This window comes from Lutra lutra, chromosome 2 (genome assembly GCF_902655055.1).
Source record: "Lutra lutra chromosome 2, mLutLut1.2, whole genome shotgun sequence".
In the NCBI taxonomy this organism is placed as follows: Eukaryota; Metazoa; Chordata; class Mammalia; order Carnivora; family Mustelidae; genus Lutra; species Lutra lutra.
In genome coordinates this window covers 73,389,264-73,405,975 of record NC_062279.1, presented here as the reverse complement: position 1 = coordinate 73,405,975, position 16,712 = coordinate 73,389,264, and the positions used below count along the sequence as shown (strand labels likewise).

The 16,712-nt window shown below is 34.9% G+C and overlaps 1 protein-coding gene across 6 annotated transcripts in view; it reads left to right on the top strand.

Annotated features, from left to right (window-relative positions):
* Positions 1–16,712, top strand: part of TLL1 (tolloid like 1) — a 236,586-nt gene that overhangs the window by 116,916 nt on the left and 102,958 nt on the right. For all 6 annotated transcript variants that reach the window (XM_047717735.1, XM_047717730.1, XM_047717731.1 and 3 more), the window contains 2 exons: positions 5,752–5,857; positions 14,101–14,225. In XM_047717735.1, the coding sequence (XP_047573691.1) occupies positions 5,752–5,857; positions 14,101–14,225 (231 nt within the window). The remainder of the gene's footprint in view (positions 1–5,751; positions 5,858–14,100; positions 14,226–16,712) is intronic.

Sequence of the window (16,712 nt, the reverse complement as noted above, 5' to 3'; positions counted from 1 at the left end):
AAATAATCTAACTTTATGCCCAAAGGAACTAGAAAAAGAAAAAAAAATGAATCCAAAGTTAGTAGAAGGAAGGAAATAATAAATGAAATAGAAGTTAATACACAGTAGAAAAGATTAATGAAACTATAAGCTGTGTCTTTGAAAAGATAAACAAAACTGATAAGCCTTTAGCTAGATTCACAAAAAAAAAATTAAAAAAGAGAGAGGGGGAGCTCAAATAAAATCAGAAATGAAATAGAAGGTATAACTGATACCACAGCAATCCAAACGACCATTAGACTACTATGAACAATTAAAGATAAAGCGAATTGGGCAACGTAGAAGAGCTCATTATGTTCCTAGAAACATATAATCTTCCAAGATTGAATCATAGGGAAATAAAAAATCTGAATATACTAATTATTTATAAGGAGACTTTATCAGTAATTTAAAGCTCCCAACATACAAAAGTCCAGGTCCAGAATGCTTCATTGATAAATTCTATTGAACATTCAAAGAAGTTGTAATATCTATCCTTCTCAAACTAATAAAAAAAAAATTGAAGAGGAGGAAATGTTTCTGAACACATTTTACAAAGTCAGCATTACTCTACTACTAAAACCAGACAAGGACATCACATGCACACACAAAACTTCAGGCCAGTATCTCTGATGAATATAGATGCAAAAATCTCCAATAGAATATCAGCAAACCAAATTGACAATACATTAAAAGGATCATGCACTGTGATCAAGTGGAATTTATTCCAAGGATGCAAGGATGGCTCAACATGCACAAATTAACCAATAATCACAAAATATAGAAATTATAATCATCTCAATAGATACAGAAAAATATTGATGAAACTCAACACCCATTTATGATAAAAACTCTTAACAAAGTGGGTATAGAAGGAATGTACTTGACATAGTAAAGACCATATATGACCTTTCTATAGCTAATATCATGCTCAATGGTGAAAAACTGAAAGTTTTTCCTGTAAGATCAGAATAAGACACTTTTGCCACTGTTATTCAAAATTGTATTGGAAGTTCTAGCTATAACAATTAGGTCAGATAAAGAAATAAAAAGCATACAGTTTGGAAAGGAAGAAGGACAACTATCACTATTTATAGATGACATGATGCTATTTGTAGAAAACCTTAAAGGATCCACCAAAAAATTTTTAGTGCTAATAAATGAATTAAGTAAATTTCATGGATACAAAATTAATATATAAAAATATATTGTGTTTCTAACACTAATAAGAAGTTATCAGAAAGAGAAATCAGGAAAACATCCTATTTACAATTGCATCAAAAGGTATAAAATACCTTGGAGTAAATTCAACTAAGAGGTGAAAGACCTGTAGGCTGAAAACTGTGAACTATGACACTAATGAAAGAAACTGAAGAAAATACAGGTAAGTAAAAACATATTCAAGTTCATGAATTGGAAGAATTAATATTGTTAAATATCCATACTACCCAAAGCAATATACAGATTCAATGTAATCCCTTTCAAAATTCTAATGACAAGGGCGCCTGGGTGGCTCAGTGGGTTAAAGCCTCTGCCTTTTGCTCAGGTCATGATCCCAGGGTCCTGGGATCGAGCCCCACATTGGGCTCTCTGCTCATTGGGGAGCCTGCTTTCCTCTCTCTCTCTGCTTGCCTCTCTGCCTACTTGTGATCTCAGTCTGTCAAATAAATACCAAAAAACTCCTTAAAAAAATTCTAATGACATTTTTCACAGACCTAGAACAAATAATTCTAAAATTTGTGTGGAATCACAATAGACCTTGAATATACAAAGCAATCTTCAGAAAGAAAAAGCCAGAAGTATCATTCTCCCTGATTTCAAATTATACTATAAAACTGTTGTAATCAAAACAATATGATATTGGCTTATAAACAACCCATAGATCAATGGAACAGAATAGAGAGCCCAGAAATAAACCCATATATATATATGAGTAATTACTCTATATCAAAAGAAGCACAAATATACAATGAGGAGAGGATAGTCTCTTCAATCAATGGTGTTAGGAAAACTGAACAGTTATATACAAAAGAATGAAGCTGGACTACTACCTTACAGTATACACAAAAATTAACTCAAAATGGATTAAAGACAAATGTAAGACATGAAACCATAAAATGCCTAGATGAAAACACGGGCAGTAAGGTGCTTGACATTAGGTTTAGTGGTGTGTTTTGTTTTTTGGATCTGATTCCAAATGCAGGAGTAACAAAAGGAAAAATAAATGAATCTACAGCAAACTAAATAAGCTTCTGCATAATGAAAGAAACCATGAAATGAGAGGCAACTTGCTGAATGGGAGAAGACATTTTCAAATCATATCTCTGATAAGAGGTTAATATCCAAAATATATAAAGAACTCATACAAATTAATAGCAAAAACATAATCTGATTAAAATGGATGGAGGCTCTGAATAGACATTTTCCTGAAGAAGACATACAGATGGGCAACAGACAGATGAAGATGCTCAACATCATTAATCATCAATGATTAATGCAGGGAAATGCAAATTAAAACCACAATGAGATATTACCTCACACCACTTAGAATGGCTTTCATTAAAAAGACAAGAGATAACAAGTCTTGGCAAAGATGTGAAGAGAAGGGAACCCTCAGGCACTGGCAGTATGGGGGTTCTTCAATAAATTAAAAATAGAACTACCATATGATCCAGCAAGTCTACTTCTTGATATCTATCTAAAGAAAACCAAACACCAATTCAAAAAGATTTATGCATCCCCATGTTCATTGCAGCATTCTCAGCAGTAGGAAAACAACCAAAGTATCCCTCAATTAATGAATGGATAGAGAAGACATCACACACACACACAAACGTATATTACTTAGTCATGAAGAAGAATGAAATCTTGCCTTGGGGGTATTATGCTAAGTGAAATAAGTCGGGCAGAGAAAGACAAATACCACATGATTTCAGTTCTATGGGGAATCTAAAAAACAAATTAAACAAACACATAAACCAAAATAAAACCAAGACTCATAGATACAAAGAATGGAGTGGTGGTTGCCAGACGAGAGGGGATTTGGGAAATATGAAATAGGTGAACTGGATCAAGAAGTACAAACTTCTACTTATAAAATAAATAAGTCATGGAGATGTGATGTACAGCATAGGGAATTCAGTCAATGCTTTATTAACTTTGCATGATGATAGATGGTAATTAGACTTATTGTGGTGATCAGTTTTCAGTGTATCTAAGTATCTAATCACTGTGTTACACACATAAAACTAATATAATATTGTATGTCAATTATATATCAGTTTAAAAAATGATGAAATCATTTGTAGTGTTGATTATCAAAGAGAAGTACAGAAAATATTTACTCCCAATATAGGGGACTCAAATGCCTGAGCCAGCTATCAAAGTTCATCTTACTTTATATTAGAAAAGAAATAAAGAGAAAATAATATTTCTGAAAATGATTTCAACTACCCATTAAATGAGAAGAAGTTTGCTGTTAACCATAGTTATTAGGTTCCTTTTATTACATGGAGAAAACATCTTATAAAGGAAGTAACTTTCAAGAATGATTCTTACTCTTAATAATAGAACTCCATTTTAACATAAGTATGTATTGAAGCAAGAAATATATAAGTAGCATATAAATATCTAATACTTAACATGGCTCTTAGCAATTATGGCTATTCATACCTTGGGTGATTCAACATTCAGGCCAATAGAAAAGAAAAAATTATTGTGTGAGATTTCCTAAGTATTTGGAACTACCGTCACAGGGCAATTCTAGTATGAAAGAGGTCATGTCATGTTGGAGATTAATCTTCAACAAATTTATGACTTGCTCTGGCTCAGATACTTAAGATCAACTGTTATTCAAGGGCAATGTCTAATAAGTGTAGACTTTAGCCTCTCATTTATATGCAAAATTAGTAACTACAGTAGGAACAAAATCGGTGTAAAGATTGGAATCTTTAATCCATTTTAGAATACTCTTTCAAGGACAAGGCTTATCATCTTTTTTCTTTTTTAATTGTTTAGGGTAAGTTCTCCTAGTGCTCTGATCCTTTTCCCTTTTTTTCATGAGATAAGTTCAGTTTTCTTTATTTAGACCATGTATGGCATATTGTTTTTATTTATCACCAAATACTGAGTCACCTACAGGTTGAGCATCAAAATCTATGACTGAAATTGTTTAATGTTCCACTTTCAGAAATTTTTATATAGCATTTTGCTTTAACTAGAGAGTATCTTCCCATATTGTGCTTGAAGTTACAGAAGTGAGTTACAGGTTAATGTCTATAAAATCAGCTCCACAGCTTTGTGAAAATCTCACTTTACAACTGGATATGTTAAAATATACTTATTCTTCCTTGTGAAGAAGAAAGATGTAACAGTTGCTTCTAGGAGAGGTCAGCAAGAATGTAGCGTTTTTCCTGAAAATGGTTATAATGCACATAGATACATCAAAGATTTGGCAAGCACATACTATGCCATATTTAGTCTGGTTAGTTCATTAATGTATTAAGTCATTGAAAGATAGACCAGAACACTTTAGCCTGGGACTTGGGTTCTGTAACTTCAGGATGATTCTTTAATCCTTCATGCTCAAGTGAGTAGACTGGATTTCCTTCTCACGGAGATATTATGCCCTGGTATCACTCAATTTCTTTATAATCTTTTATAACTTTTTTCATTAATATAATATTTATATGTTCCATAGTCATATGGCAGTTGGAATAAAAACCTAGTTAGATGAGTGTTGTAATAGTTCCATTCAGAGTTGCAACCCTGAATTCGGAATTCTGAGAACTCACCTTTACATTTGGATCTTTCAAAACTTTTGAAGTTATATAAATGAGCCATAAAAGCTGCTACTGAGATTGTGAAAATGGAGTTACTGAGGCCTGAATTCTGAGAGAATTCTCTGTTTCTGGAACCACTGCTGTAGATCTACATAGAGAAGCCTGTTATTTTCAGATTTCAAGAAGCAGTATAGCAACACAGTTATAAACAGCCAGTTGAGAAAGCCATTAAAATGAAAATGTCCAGAAGTTAAAATGACAGTTGTGAAAAGTAAAACAAAAATACATAAATTGTTAAGTTCTGAAGCACATTCTTCTTGATCAGAAATCCCTCCAAGTAGAGTTTAGATCAGATTCATCAGAGGGAATCATGTTTCCATTCTGAGTGAACTCTGCTGCTGGTGTCTTACCTTTGGTGACAAAGTCACAGAGCTAAAGCCTGTGGTGTTGTGTGTACGTACAAATATTCCTTCCGTATTTTTCTTAGTGTTTCACAGAAAGATTCTAAAGCAAATAGAAAGATGATTTGTGTTGATCTTGACAAATGTAGTTATAAGAGAAAGGTGGGGACTGATTAGATAAAGATGTAATTTTTTCATGATCATTCCCGCAGTACTGAAAAAAGCAGTGAGAGTTTAGAGAAACAAATATTATAAGAATGTAAAATGGAAGTACATGGAAAACAACCTGAAGTATGCTTTTGGTAATCCAGCTTTTTTTTTTTTTTTTTTTTTTTGAAAATTAACTATCTGATCAGATTCAGTATTCCTTGTTCAATGTGATAAGAAGTGAAGACAGTAGCCCTGGATGCATACTTTTGCATGTAGCAGGTTGTTCATATGTGGCTGGAGCCTTGCCTTTAGTCAAGAGCAGATGCATGCCTAGGAGGGGTTCTTCTCTTCTTTTCTCTGTATGTTAGAAGGCTTCTGAAATGTTTATCATTGATTCTTAGGTCAAGAGTACAATTTTCTGAAGATGGAGCCTGGAGAAGTGAACTCACTTGGAGAAAGATACGACTTTGACAGTATTATGCACTATGCCAGGAACACCTTCTCAAGGTTGGAGTCTCAGGTTATACCTTTTGACTTTTAATTCCTTTCCTCTGTGTGGCTCCTCACAAGGCTGTGTTTAACATTAGAACTAGAACAGTTTTCAAATGCTGTTGCCATTAAGTACAGAAATACTTGATTGGTATTTATAGCCAACACTAGCATTTGAAATTTTAAAAACATATTTTCACATTTCCTATCAGATACATAGATTTAGAGTAAAAATTAAAATGGTATGAATTATATAAACTATTTTACATTCCTAAATCACTTTAAAAAGTCCAACTAAAATGATTATTAAACCACTCAGCATATTAAATTGGCTTAGCAATATTTAATGAAAATTAGGCATTCACAAGTCAAATAGGGTACGTGGTCGTTGAGTTGGAGTGTCTACTGTCTATGTGACTTGTGTTTTCTACTCTGTGTTTTCTGTTGCTCAAGTGTGAGTTATGCTATTTTAATTCCCAAAGAACATATTATGAAGATAATTTTACTTTATATAATTTAGAATTTCACAACTTATTAAACTTAAAGTCATTTCATTAAATATTGAATGCTATTTTTAAAGAATGAAATAAATTTGGATTTCAGTTACTTTGTTTTAAATAGGATGTCATCAAGCAAATAGTTCCCAGGTAAGAAATTTGGATCTGTCAAACCATTGAAGTCATCCCCTTCCCGTTTTTACGCCTAGTTTACACTCTTGTCCTTTCTGATTTATTCTTTTTGGCCACTTATGGCCATTTCACAATTCATCAAACATCTGTTTCTAAAGGCAGGATTGGAAAGAAGATAAGAATTTCAAATTAATGCCCCCCCCCTCTTTTTTTTTAACTTTAAAAAAAATTATTATTTTTTTTTTAAGTAATCTCCATACCCACAGTGGGGTTTGAACCTACAAACCTGAGATGAAGAGTCATGTGCTCTACTGACTGAACAAGCCCCCTAAAAAAATTCCTGATAAAAAGTAAGAAAAGTGTGTCAATGAACTCTTAATATCTGGATACATTTTTCAGTTATGCTTTTTTAAAAAGAAAAAAACTGTATTATTTGAAAGATTGAATGTTAATTGTATTTTAATATAATTATTAACAATATTTAATAATTATTTTCTACTGAAGTGATATGTGTGTGTATGTATGTATATACACACACATATGTGCTTGTTTAAATATAATAACCACCCAAACACTTATGGTTTCTGAAATTGAATTTAAGTTTTGGTAGAAATACATGCATAAATTTGGCCTGAAATTAATTTCAAAGAGCTATAACATTTTATTTTTAGGTCAATGCTTGGAATTGACTTTTCTGTGGAAACATAACAAATGGGATTTGGGTCCCAGTTCAGCCAAGGCACCTCTCATATACTACTGGATTATTTATAACTAAGTGACTTTTGATTCTTTGGAACACAGGAAGTAGTGGAAAGTAGAGGAAATCATTCATTCTTTCTATCTTTGATAAATGATGAACCTATGCCAAAATGTAAAATATATATTTCCTCTAATTCTGCATTTCTTTAACATGTTTAAATTGTTTCTTTTCCTTCTTTTCCATAAATCATTCTGCCCTTGCTATCTGCAGTGCACCATCCCCACGCCCCACACCATGGTGCTGTGTGCCAAGCAGCCTTGACCTATTATTTTGTCTTACTGTTTCAAAATTATCCTATTCAGTTTTCCTAATGAACTTATATTCTTAGAGTGAGAGTAGTTATACCTACCTGTTAGAAGAGTTGACCGAACCAACATTATTTTATCCTTTTGATTTTTAAAGAGGGTATTTATTAACTTCTATGTATATTTAAATAACTGAATTCCAGGAGACAAAATATTTGGCACAGTTCTTAGCCAGCACCTCCAAGGTATTTGAAGTTTTGTGTGTGTGTGTGCATTGTTAAAAACACAAAGCATAAAATTTATAATCTTAACTATTTCTAAGTGTACAGTTTAGTAATGTTAAGTATATTCACATCATTGTGAAACAGATATTTACAATTTTTTTCATCTTGCAAAGCTGAAACCCTATGCCCCCGCCTGTGAAACAACAGTGCCCCATTTTCCCCTCTTGGCAGCCCTGTTAACTACTATTCCACTTTGTGTCTTGTGAATTTAGATTTAGATACTTTAGATACCTCTTTAAATAGAATCATACAATATTTGTCTTTTTGTGCCTGGCTTGTTTCACTTAGCACAGTGTCATCAAGGTTAAGCATGTTGCAGCATGTGACAGGATTTTCTTCTGTTTTAAGGCTGCATAATATTCCCTTGTACGTATAGACCATATTTTGTTTATCCACTCATCCATTCATGGAATTTGAGTTGCTTCCATTTGTTGGTTATTGTGTATAGTGCTGCTATGAATATGGGTATGCAAATCTCTTTCCCAGACCCTGTTTTCAGTTATTTTGCATATATACCCAGAAGTGGTATGTGCCATATGATGGTTCTATTTTTAAGTTCTTGAAGAAACTCTATGATGCTTTCTGTAGTTACTGTACCATTTCACAATCCCACAGCAGTGCACATGTTAGTATCCTTACTAACATGTATTATTTTCTGTTTCTTTTTTTTCCTTTTCCTTTTATTTTTTTTTTTCAAATAGTAGCCATCCTAATGGGTATGGCATGATGTTTTATTGTGGTTTTGATTTGCATTCTCTGATGATTAATGATGTTGAACATCTTTTCATGTGCTTTCTGGTCATTTGTGTATCATCTTTGGAGAAATGTCTATTCAAATCTTTTGCCCACTTTAAAGTCATATTATTTAATTTTTTGTTGTTGAGTTGTAGTATTTCTGTCTATATTCTGTCTCCTTCTTACATACATACTTAGCAATTTTTTTTGTCTTTGCTGCATAGTAGCTTTTTAATTTGATACAGTTCCACTCACCTATTTTTGCTTTTGTTAATTGTGCTTTGGTGTCAAATCCAAGAAATCATTGCCAGATCCAATGTCATGAAGCTTTTCCTCTGTTTTTATGTAAGAGTTTTATAATTTGGGGGTTTGTGTTTAGATCTTAAAATGTTCTGAGTTAATTTTTGTATATAGCTAAAATAATTGTCTAACTTCATTCTTTTGCACATGGCTATATAGTTTTCCAACCTCATTTGGTGAAAAGATTGTTTTTTTCCCACTGAGTAGTTTTGGCACCCTTGTTGAGAATGATTTACGATATTCACTAGGGTTTACTTCTGAAATTCCTTTTCTATTACATCGATCTGTAGGTCTGTCTTTATACCAGTATCACACTGTTTTGATTAGTTTAGTAATGTCTTTTGAAATCAGGATGTGTGAGTCCTTTAACTTTGCTCTTTTTCAAAAATTTTTGTCTGTTTGAAGTTCTGTGAGATTCCCTGTGAATTTTAGGACTTTTTAAATTTCTGTGATAAATGCCATTGGGATTTTGAGAGAGATTGTGCTGGACCTGTAGATTATTTTGAGTAGTGTGGACATCTTAACAAACTAAGTTGTCTAATCCATAAGCAACAGAATATCTTTCCATTTATTTGTGTCTTCTTTAACTTCAGCAATGTTTTGTAGCTTTTAGTGTACAAATCTTTCACCTTTTTGATTGGGTTTATTCCCAAGTACTTTATTCTTTTTAATGCTATTGTAAATAGAATTGTTTTTCTTAATTTCCTTTTCAGAATATTCATTGCTATTGTGTGTTGATTTTTTTTTAAAGATTTTATTTTTATTTACTTATTTGAGAGAGAGAGACAGATAGTGACAGAAATAGCGAGAGAGAGCATAAGCAGGGAGGAGAGGGAGAAGCAGGTTCCCACTGAGCAGTAAGCCACACATTGGGCTCGGTCCCAGGACACTGGGATCATTACTTGAGCTGAAGGCAGATGCTTAACTGACTGAGCCACCCAGGCACCCCTTGTGTGTTGATTTTGAATTCTACAACTTGGTTAAGTCTGTTTATTAGTTCTCACATTTTTTGTGTGATTTCTTTAAGGTTTTCTATATATAAGATTACGTGATCTGCAAAGAGAGATGATTTTAATTCTTTCTTTCCTATTTAGATGTCTTTCACTTCTTTTTCTTGCCTAATTGTTCTGGCTACAACTTTCAATACTATGTTGAGTAGAAACAGTGAGAGCAAGGATTTCTGTCTTGTTCTTGATCTTATGAAAAACGTTCAGTTTTTCAGCACTGAGTATGATGTTTGCTGTTGGCTTTTTACTTATGGTCTTTATTATGTGGAGACAGTTTCCTTCTATTCCTAGTTTGTTAAAAGGTTTTCATCATGAAAGGTGCTCAAATTTTGTCAAATGCTTTTCCTATATTAATTAGATGAACATGTGTTTTTTGTTCTTCATTGTTAATGCAAGTATTTGCAATTTTATTCTTCTATTCTGAACCCAGGGAGTCTATAAAAAGTTTTAGCTGTCTTCATGGATTTAGTCCATCAGCAGATTTAGGTACTTACTTTTAGGAAGAACAGGGCTAGATATATGTGGCCTTTGTATGCGTGGGTAATTTGTGACTAGAGGCTTGCTAACTGGGATTGCCCATTTTTCTTTAATGAAAGAATTGCAAAGTTTTACAAAGTTTCTTAAAGAAACCTAGATAATTCACTCTTCTAATGTGGGTAGAATAAATGAAGATTAGTAAGTGAAGCCCTTTGTAATCTGTCACTGGACTATTGATAGTGCCTCACTGAGGATATTCAGGAAGAGTCTGTATTGCTTAATGGCCTGGATGTGGAGGGAGAGAATTGTTAACTTCCTGACCACAAAGGAAGAACAAAATAAAGGGTGATTGACCCCTTCTGAATGGAAGAGAAGTTACCTCAGTAGAGAGGAGTCAAAATTCATCATTCTATTGTCTGAGTTTGAATATATCTGTCAAGATGTCCTTGACCTTTTAAAATTGAATTGTTTTGAAAACTGGAAAAAAATGAACCTTTTAAAGATTACTATTCTGTTTTTAGAATTAGAAAATAATGAATATTTGTTGGTACTGAAGTACTGCAGAAATGGTAACTGTGGAGGCTGAGAAAAATTAAGGCCATCCCACCTCAGGTTTAGCCTTAGCATAAGTACAGCCATCTTAGTTCCGGCAGCCATCTCAGACCCCTGTGCCCAAGGGCTGAACTTTCCCCTACTTTACTTTAGTAACAAGAACCCCCACCCTGCTTTAGTTCCAGAGACCCCCATCCTGCTTTAGTTCCAGAGACCCCCACCCTGCTTTAGTAACAGGAAGCCCCACCCTGCTTTGGTTCCAGAAACCCCCACCCTGCTTTAGTAACAGGAACCCAGAAATACCCCTGCCTTAACTAAGCTCAGGGTCCAAGCCCCTACTCCACTGTGTCAGGTATACTTTAGCCCAAGCTTAAACTTGTCGAATAAACCCTCGTGTGATTGCATCGGTGTGGGTTCCTTGGGGCTCTCAGACGCGAAAACTCGGGTATAACATTTGGAGGACCCCAACCCGAAGGGTCTTGCGCCGGCTGGTGAGTGCACTCATTTTTATCTATTTGCGTGCATACTTTGGGAGCTCCACTCTGCATTTTAACCGGTAGGAATTCCAACTTGTGTCTGGGTCCACTGGGTCGACCATTGGCTCAAGCGGACGGGTGGCGGCCAGTCCACTGGGGGGCTTGGGAGACGTCCCTTGCACCCCCAGGGGGTTTGAGTCCCCCACCGTTTCAGGGGGTTAGAGTCCCCTTAAGCGGTCACCAGGGGGTTCGTGGTCCCCCAAGGATTATGACTGAACACTTCTAAGTCAGAATCCCGCCCTGGCAGAACGGTATGGCCCCGCTGCAGCGCCTCAGTTGGCCTCGGATAGCCGGTCCCCTGCCGTCCTGCCGGCAGACCACTGCCTGCACCCCACATGGCGTGGCGGACCTGGCCACGCGTTGGGACCGGGTCTGGTATGGAGAGCCCCTCATCCCGGGAAACAGGGCATGGCCAGAAAGGGGGCCGTCACCTCGCCAGTCATGCAATGCACGGTTGTGGGGAACCTGGTGCTAAACCATTTGTAGACGACCTGCTTCTGGGTCGGGGTTTCATTCGTAGCAGAGCAGCTCCCTCCCTGCGACCTATTGAAAGGTCAGCCCTTGGGCACAGGGGTCTGAGATGGCTGCTGGAGCTAAGATGGCTGTACTTATGCTAAAGCTAAACCTGAGGTGGGATGGCCTTAATTTTTCTCGGCCTCCACAGTAACCCTTCATTAATTTGGGTTTACCTAATTAATATATCTGTTCATTTATGAAGCAGACTTGAAAGTGGCTTTTCTCAGTATTGCCCTATTTTATAGCTCAACTTCTCCTTCCATCGCATTGACCTAGTTGGAGTTGCATCTTATTAAGTATGGGCAACCTCTCACTTTTGCTGGTCTACTCCCATAAGTTTTTAGTTCCCCCTCCCTCCCTTTATCTCAAGCAATATGCATGTGGAGTTCTGTAGATACTTAGATTTGTAAAGAATTCCATTCTATATTTGTGTTATCCAGGTTTTATCTAAAGATCACTACCCTTACCTAGGAGCCAGAGAGGTTAGTCATAAAGCACTCATAGATCATGTCACTCCTCTGTTTACCACCTTCCAGATGGTAACAGTTTTCCTTAGGCTAAAAGTCACATTCTCTGTGTGACACTCAAACACTTTAAGGATCCTCCCATCTCTGAGCAGTTGGATTTCCTATTCTTCCTTTCTGGAATTCTCTACTATTTACTCATAGTGCCCTCACCTTCACTTCCTTCATATTTGGCCAAAATGTCAGTTTCCAAGTGAGTTTTTCTTTGATCACTCTATTTAAAAGCTACTCCATCAATGGATAATCAATGTCCATCTTCACTTCTTTTTCTCCATAGTACCTGTTACTATCTCGGTACTCAATCTTTTGTTTAATGTCTCTTGCCCTACATTAAAATGTGAGAATCATAGTGTATCTTTTATTACTGGCTATAAATCCAGACCTATAACAGTGTTTAGAAAGTATTTCCTAATGGAAGGAAATGTTCTCTCTCTCTCTCTCTTTTTTTTTTTTTAAGATTTTATTTATTTATTTGACACAGAAAGAGAGAGATCACAAGTAGGCAGAGAGGCAGGCAGAGGAAGAGCGGGAAGCAGGCTCCCTGCTGTGCAGAGAGTCTGATTCTAGGCTTGATCCCAGGAACCTGAAACCATGAACTGAGCTGAAGGCAGAGGTTTAACCCACTGAGCCACCCAGGCACCCAGGAAATGTTTTTTTAACTTGTAGTCTAAATACAATTTATTCATTAAAATTTTGGGAAAGAGTGTCATGCCTTTCATCCTAGTTTAAAAGATTTTTTAAAATTTTATTTCTTAATTTCAAATACTTTTATAGAAAGCTTCTTCTTCTTCTTCTTCTTCTTTTTTTTTTTTTTTTTTTTGAAATCCTTATCTTTCTTCCCACTGGAATAGTTTCCCAGTCCTTTTAACTTTTAAGCTCAGTTCTTCATTTAGAGTTACAAATGTTGATATTCATTGAAAAATTAAGACTGTATCTTTAATGCATTACATTCAAAATTTTTAGTTTTGAAGATTAAGAAAGATGATCACAACCTTAGTTATCTCACAACTTGGTTTCTCCAGCTTAACATTATCAGGACTTTGCCATTGATAGTTTTTTTTCTTCTTCTTAATTTTACTGTGAAAATTTTATTCTCTGTGTGTGTGTGTGTGTGTATATACCAAAAAAACTGTTTTGCTTTAAAACTGTTCTTTCTAAAATTTATACTCTTTTTTTCCTGTTCTTTTAACATACTGTAATACTTGAACTTCTAAGAATATATAGGTTAAATTAACAATTAAACTAAAAAAATAACATACATTTTGTTTGACTTTTATAATTTTGGTAACCTCAAAAATGTGTATTGTAGGTTGCCCTTAAAATATAGGCTTCTATGAGGAAAATTATTTTACAATTTAGTAATCCAAGGGGCTATTAGATTTGTTTAAGAGCCTAAAACAAAAGCCATGGTGTACTTGATAGGAGACTATAGAGAATTCTAGATTTTTAAAATGATTTCTAAGTAAAAGTGAATTTCATCATTGACTTTATGCTAGATATAGAATTTAACCCCAATTATTTTTTTTCTACTTTGATAAACATGTTTTGTAAGTCTGGCACACTATTTGAAGTTCAAGACTGATGTAGTTTCCCTTTAACTGATGTGAGTCTGAAAAAAAAATAATCTTATACTTGTAAGGAATGTATGTGACTTAATTTGGTGACTTATGTGTGGCTTGCTTCTGATTTTTTTCAGGGGGATGTTTCTGGATACTATTCTCCCCTCTCGTGATGATAATGGCATACGTCCTGCAATTGGTCAGCGAACCCGTTTAAGCAAAGGAGATATTGCACAGGCAAGAAAGCTGTATAGATGTCCAGGTATTGCACCATACAAAAACAGAACCATAATTGTGCCTGATTGTGTTCTTCCAGATGAATAAGCCACAATTCACTGAACTGTTTACTTGTGTCTCTCCATGCTGGCAAGTGACGTATTCGGTTCAAAGTCAGCAATCATAAAATGAAATGAGAGAACTCTGGACACTCATTGATATAATTAAAAACAAATTGCTAGAAATCAAATTTAAGCAGGGATAGTATTTTTTTTAAACAGAGTTAGCATTTTTTTCTTTTAACAAGTAAACGAGCAAAAAGCATGATTGTCTGATAGTTGTTATTAAATAGTTGCAGGATTTCATAGTCAAATGTTGAGTTTCCTTGCCAAAATAAAAAGAATATCCTTTATTTCAACTTCAGAATTGAGGACTGAAATGATCTTTTTCTTGCAAGTACCACCATTAATGATATATAAATTAAAATTTTATTAGTTGGAATGTATAACGTTGGTGCAAAAAAGGAGTTCTAACAGTGTTGCTAGTGAGTTACCATATGTTTTGCTACTGGCTAACGTTATGAAAAAGAGATTAAAGGAAGTTCTTAGTAAGACTGTTCCAAGGGAACACCAGTGACTTACTGGTCCAAAAAAGAAAAAAAGAGTCTGCTCTCAAATTGGAAATGGTGCATACTCTGTGCACCTCCTACATAGTCAAAATTCCTTGAAATAACATATGTCAAAAAATATGTTTTATTTTGGTTAGCACAGTTTTCCCCCAAATTTTTGTTCACATATGTATGTAAATTACCCACGTATGTGTAGTATTTATTTTTTTTAAATACATTTTTCCACAGGAAAGATGTATTTATAAATAATTGGCACCGCTATGACAAAAGAATTGAGTGATTCTTGGCTAATTTCTGGCAGTACTGAATATATTATACTTTTTAACTTTGAAAGAAGATTTGGGGGAGGATTGTGTGATTAATAGCAACTAAGTAAATACTTCACATAGAAAGCCATTTTGTCTGTCTCTCTCAATACGTGTGTGTGTGTATGTGTATATAGATAGATAGATAGATAGATCTATATATTTATATCTCATTTAAAAACACACTGGACATGCATTTCTAACACTGAATTATAAGACGATCAGTCAGTAGGAAACAGAAAAGTAATCAAACTTATGAAATTGTAATTTTCAGTCTATAACTCTTAAATATTTAAGTTACTAATGAGAAAATACATATAAGTTTTCACTTGAGGCTTTATTTATATAAATACATAAACAGACTGTTTTTCTTACTTGAAACAGTATAATATATAATATATACATTGGTTTGTTAATGCAGTAAAACCATATTTATGAAGGTACCATCATCAATGTAAAAGATAGCTTGTGTTTTTATTTTTTTTATTTTATTTTTTTTTCTTTTTTTAAAGATTTTATTTATTTATTTGACAGAGAGAGATCACAAGGAGGCAGAGAGGCAGGCAGAGAGACAGGAGGAAGCAGGCTCCCTGCTGAGCAGAGAGCCCGATGCGGGACTCGATCCCAGGACTCTGAGATCATGACCTGAGCCGAAGGTAGCGGCTTAACCCACTGAGCCACCCAGGCGCCCTAGCTTGTGTTTTTAAAGCAGTATAAGAAAGTTGCTTATTTACTTGCATGATGAAGTAAGAGAGAGCTAAGACATATAAATATGTATTTAAAAAAATAAAAATATCTGAACTTTTAGTTCACTAAATCTTTAAGAATGGTTTGTTTTTTCTATCTTGGACATTTTAATGCCCACCAAACAGGTCCCTCCCTTTCTCTCTTTTTTCCATCTTTTGCTCTTTGTTTCCTTCTCTCTCCCTCTGAGCCATTGTGTGTGTGTGTGTGTGTGTGTGTGTGTGTGAAGTCCTTAGCTTTGAGACTTGAGCCCTATATATGGTTATGAATTTAACATTCTCCATTTCTTTACAATGAGGAACATTAATGATATTGGTAGAAGTATAGGACAAATAAACTTACACTAATAAATAAAGTTACTAATAATAAAGTTACACTAATGCAGTAGGTTTACCAGTAGCTCCAAGAACATTAATGGAATAAGGTGAAAGACTGATAAATGGACATGGAAGTGTGAATAGTATGACTTATTTGAGAATCATCTAGGAAGAGTGTAGGGGTTTATAAAATGAAATCTGGATGTGTCTTGGTTTTAATACTGAAAGGAGAGAGTTGTAAAACTGCATAGTCCCTTGGAGTTTGCCTTATTGTTTTCTTGTGTTAGAAATTGCTAATGAGGGGCGCCTGGGTGGCTCAGTGGGTTAAAGCCTCTGCCTTTGGCTCCGGTCATGATCCCAGAACCCTGGGATTCCAGGGTTCTGGGATCATGGGTCCCGCATCGGGCTCTCTGCTCTGTGGGGAGCCTGCTTCCTCCTCTCTCTCTCTCTGCCTGCCTCTCTGCCTCCTTGTGATCTCTGTCAAATAAATAAAAAAATTTAAAAAGAAAATAAAAAAAAAAGAAATTGCTAATGAATAG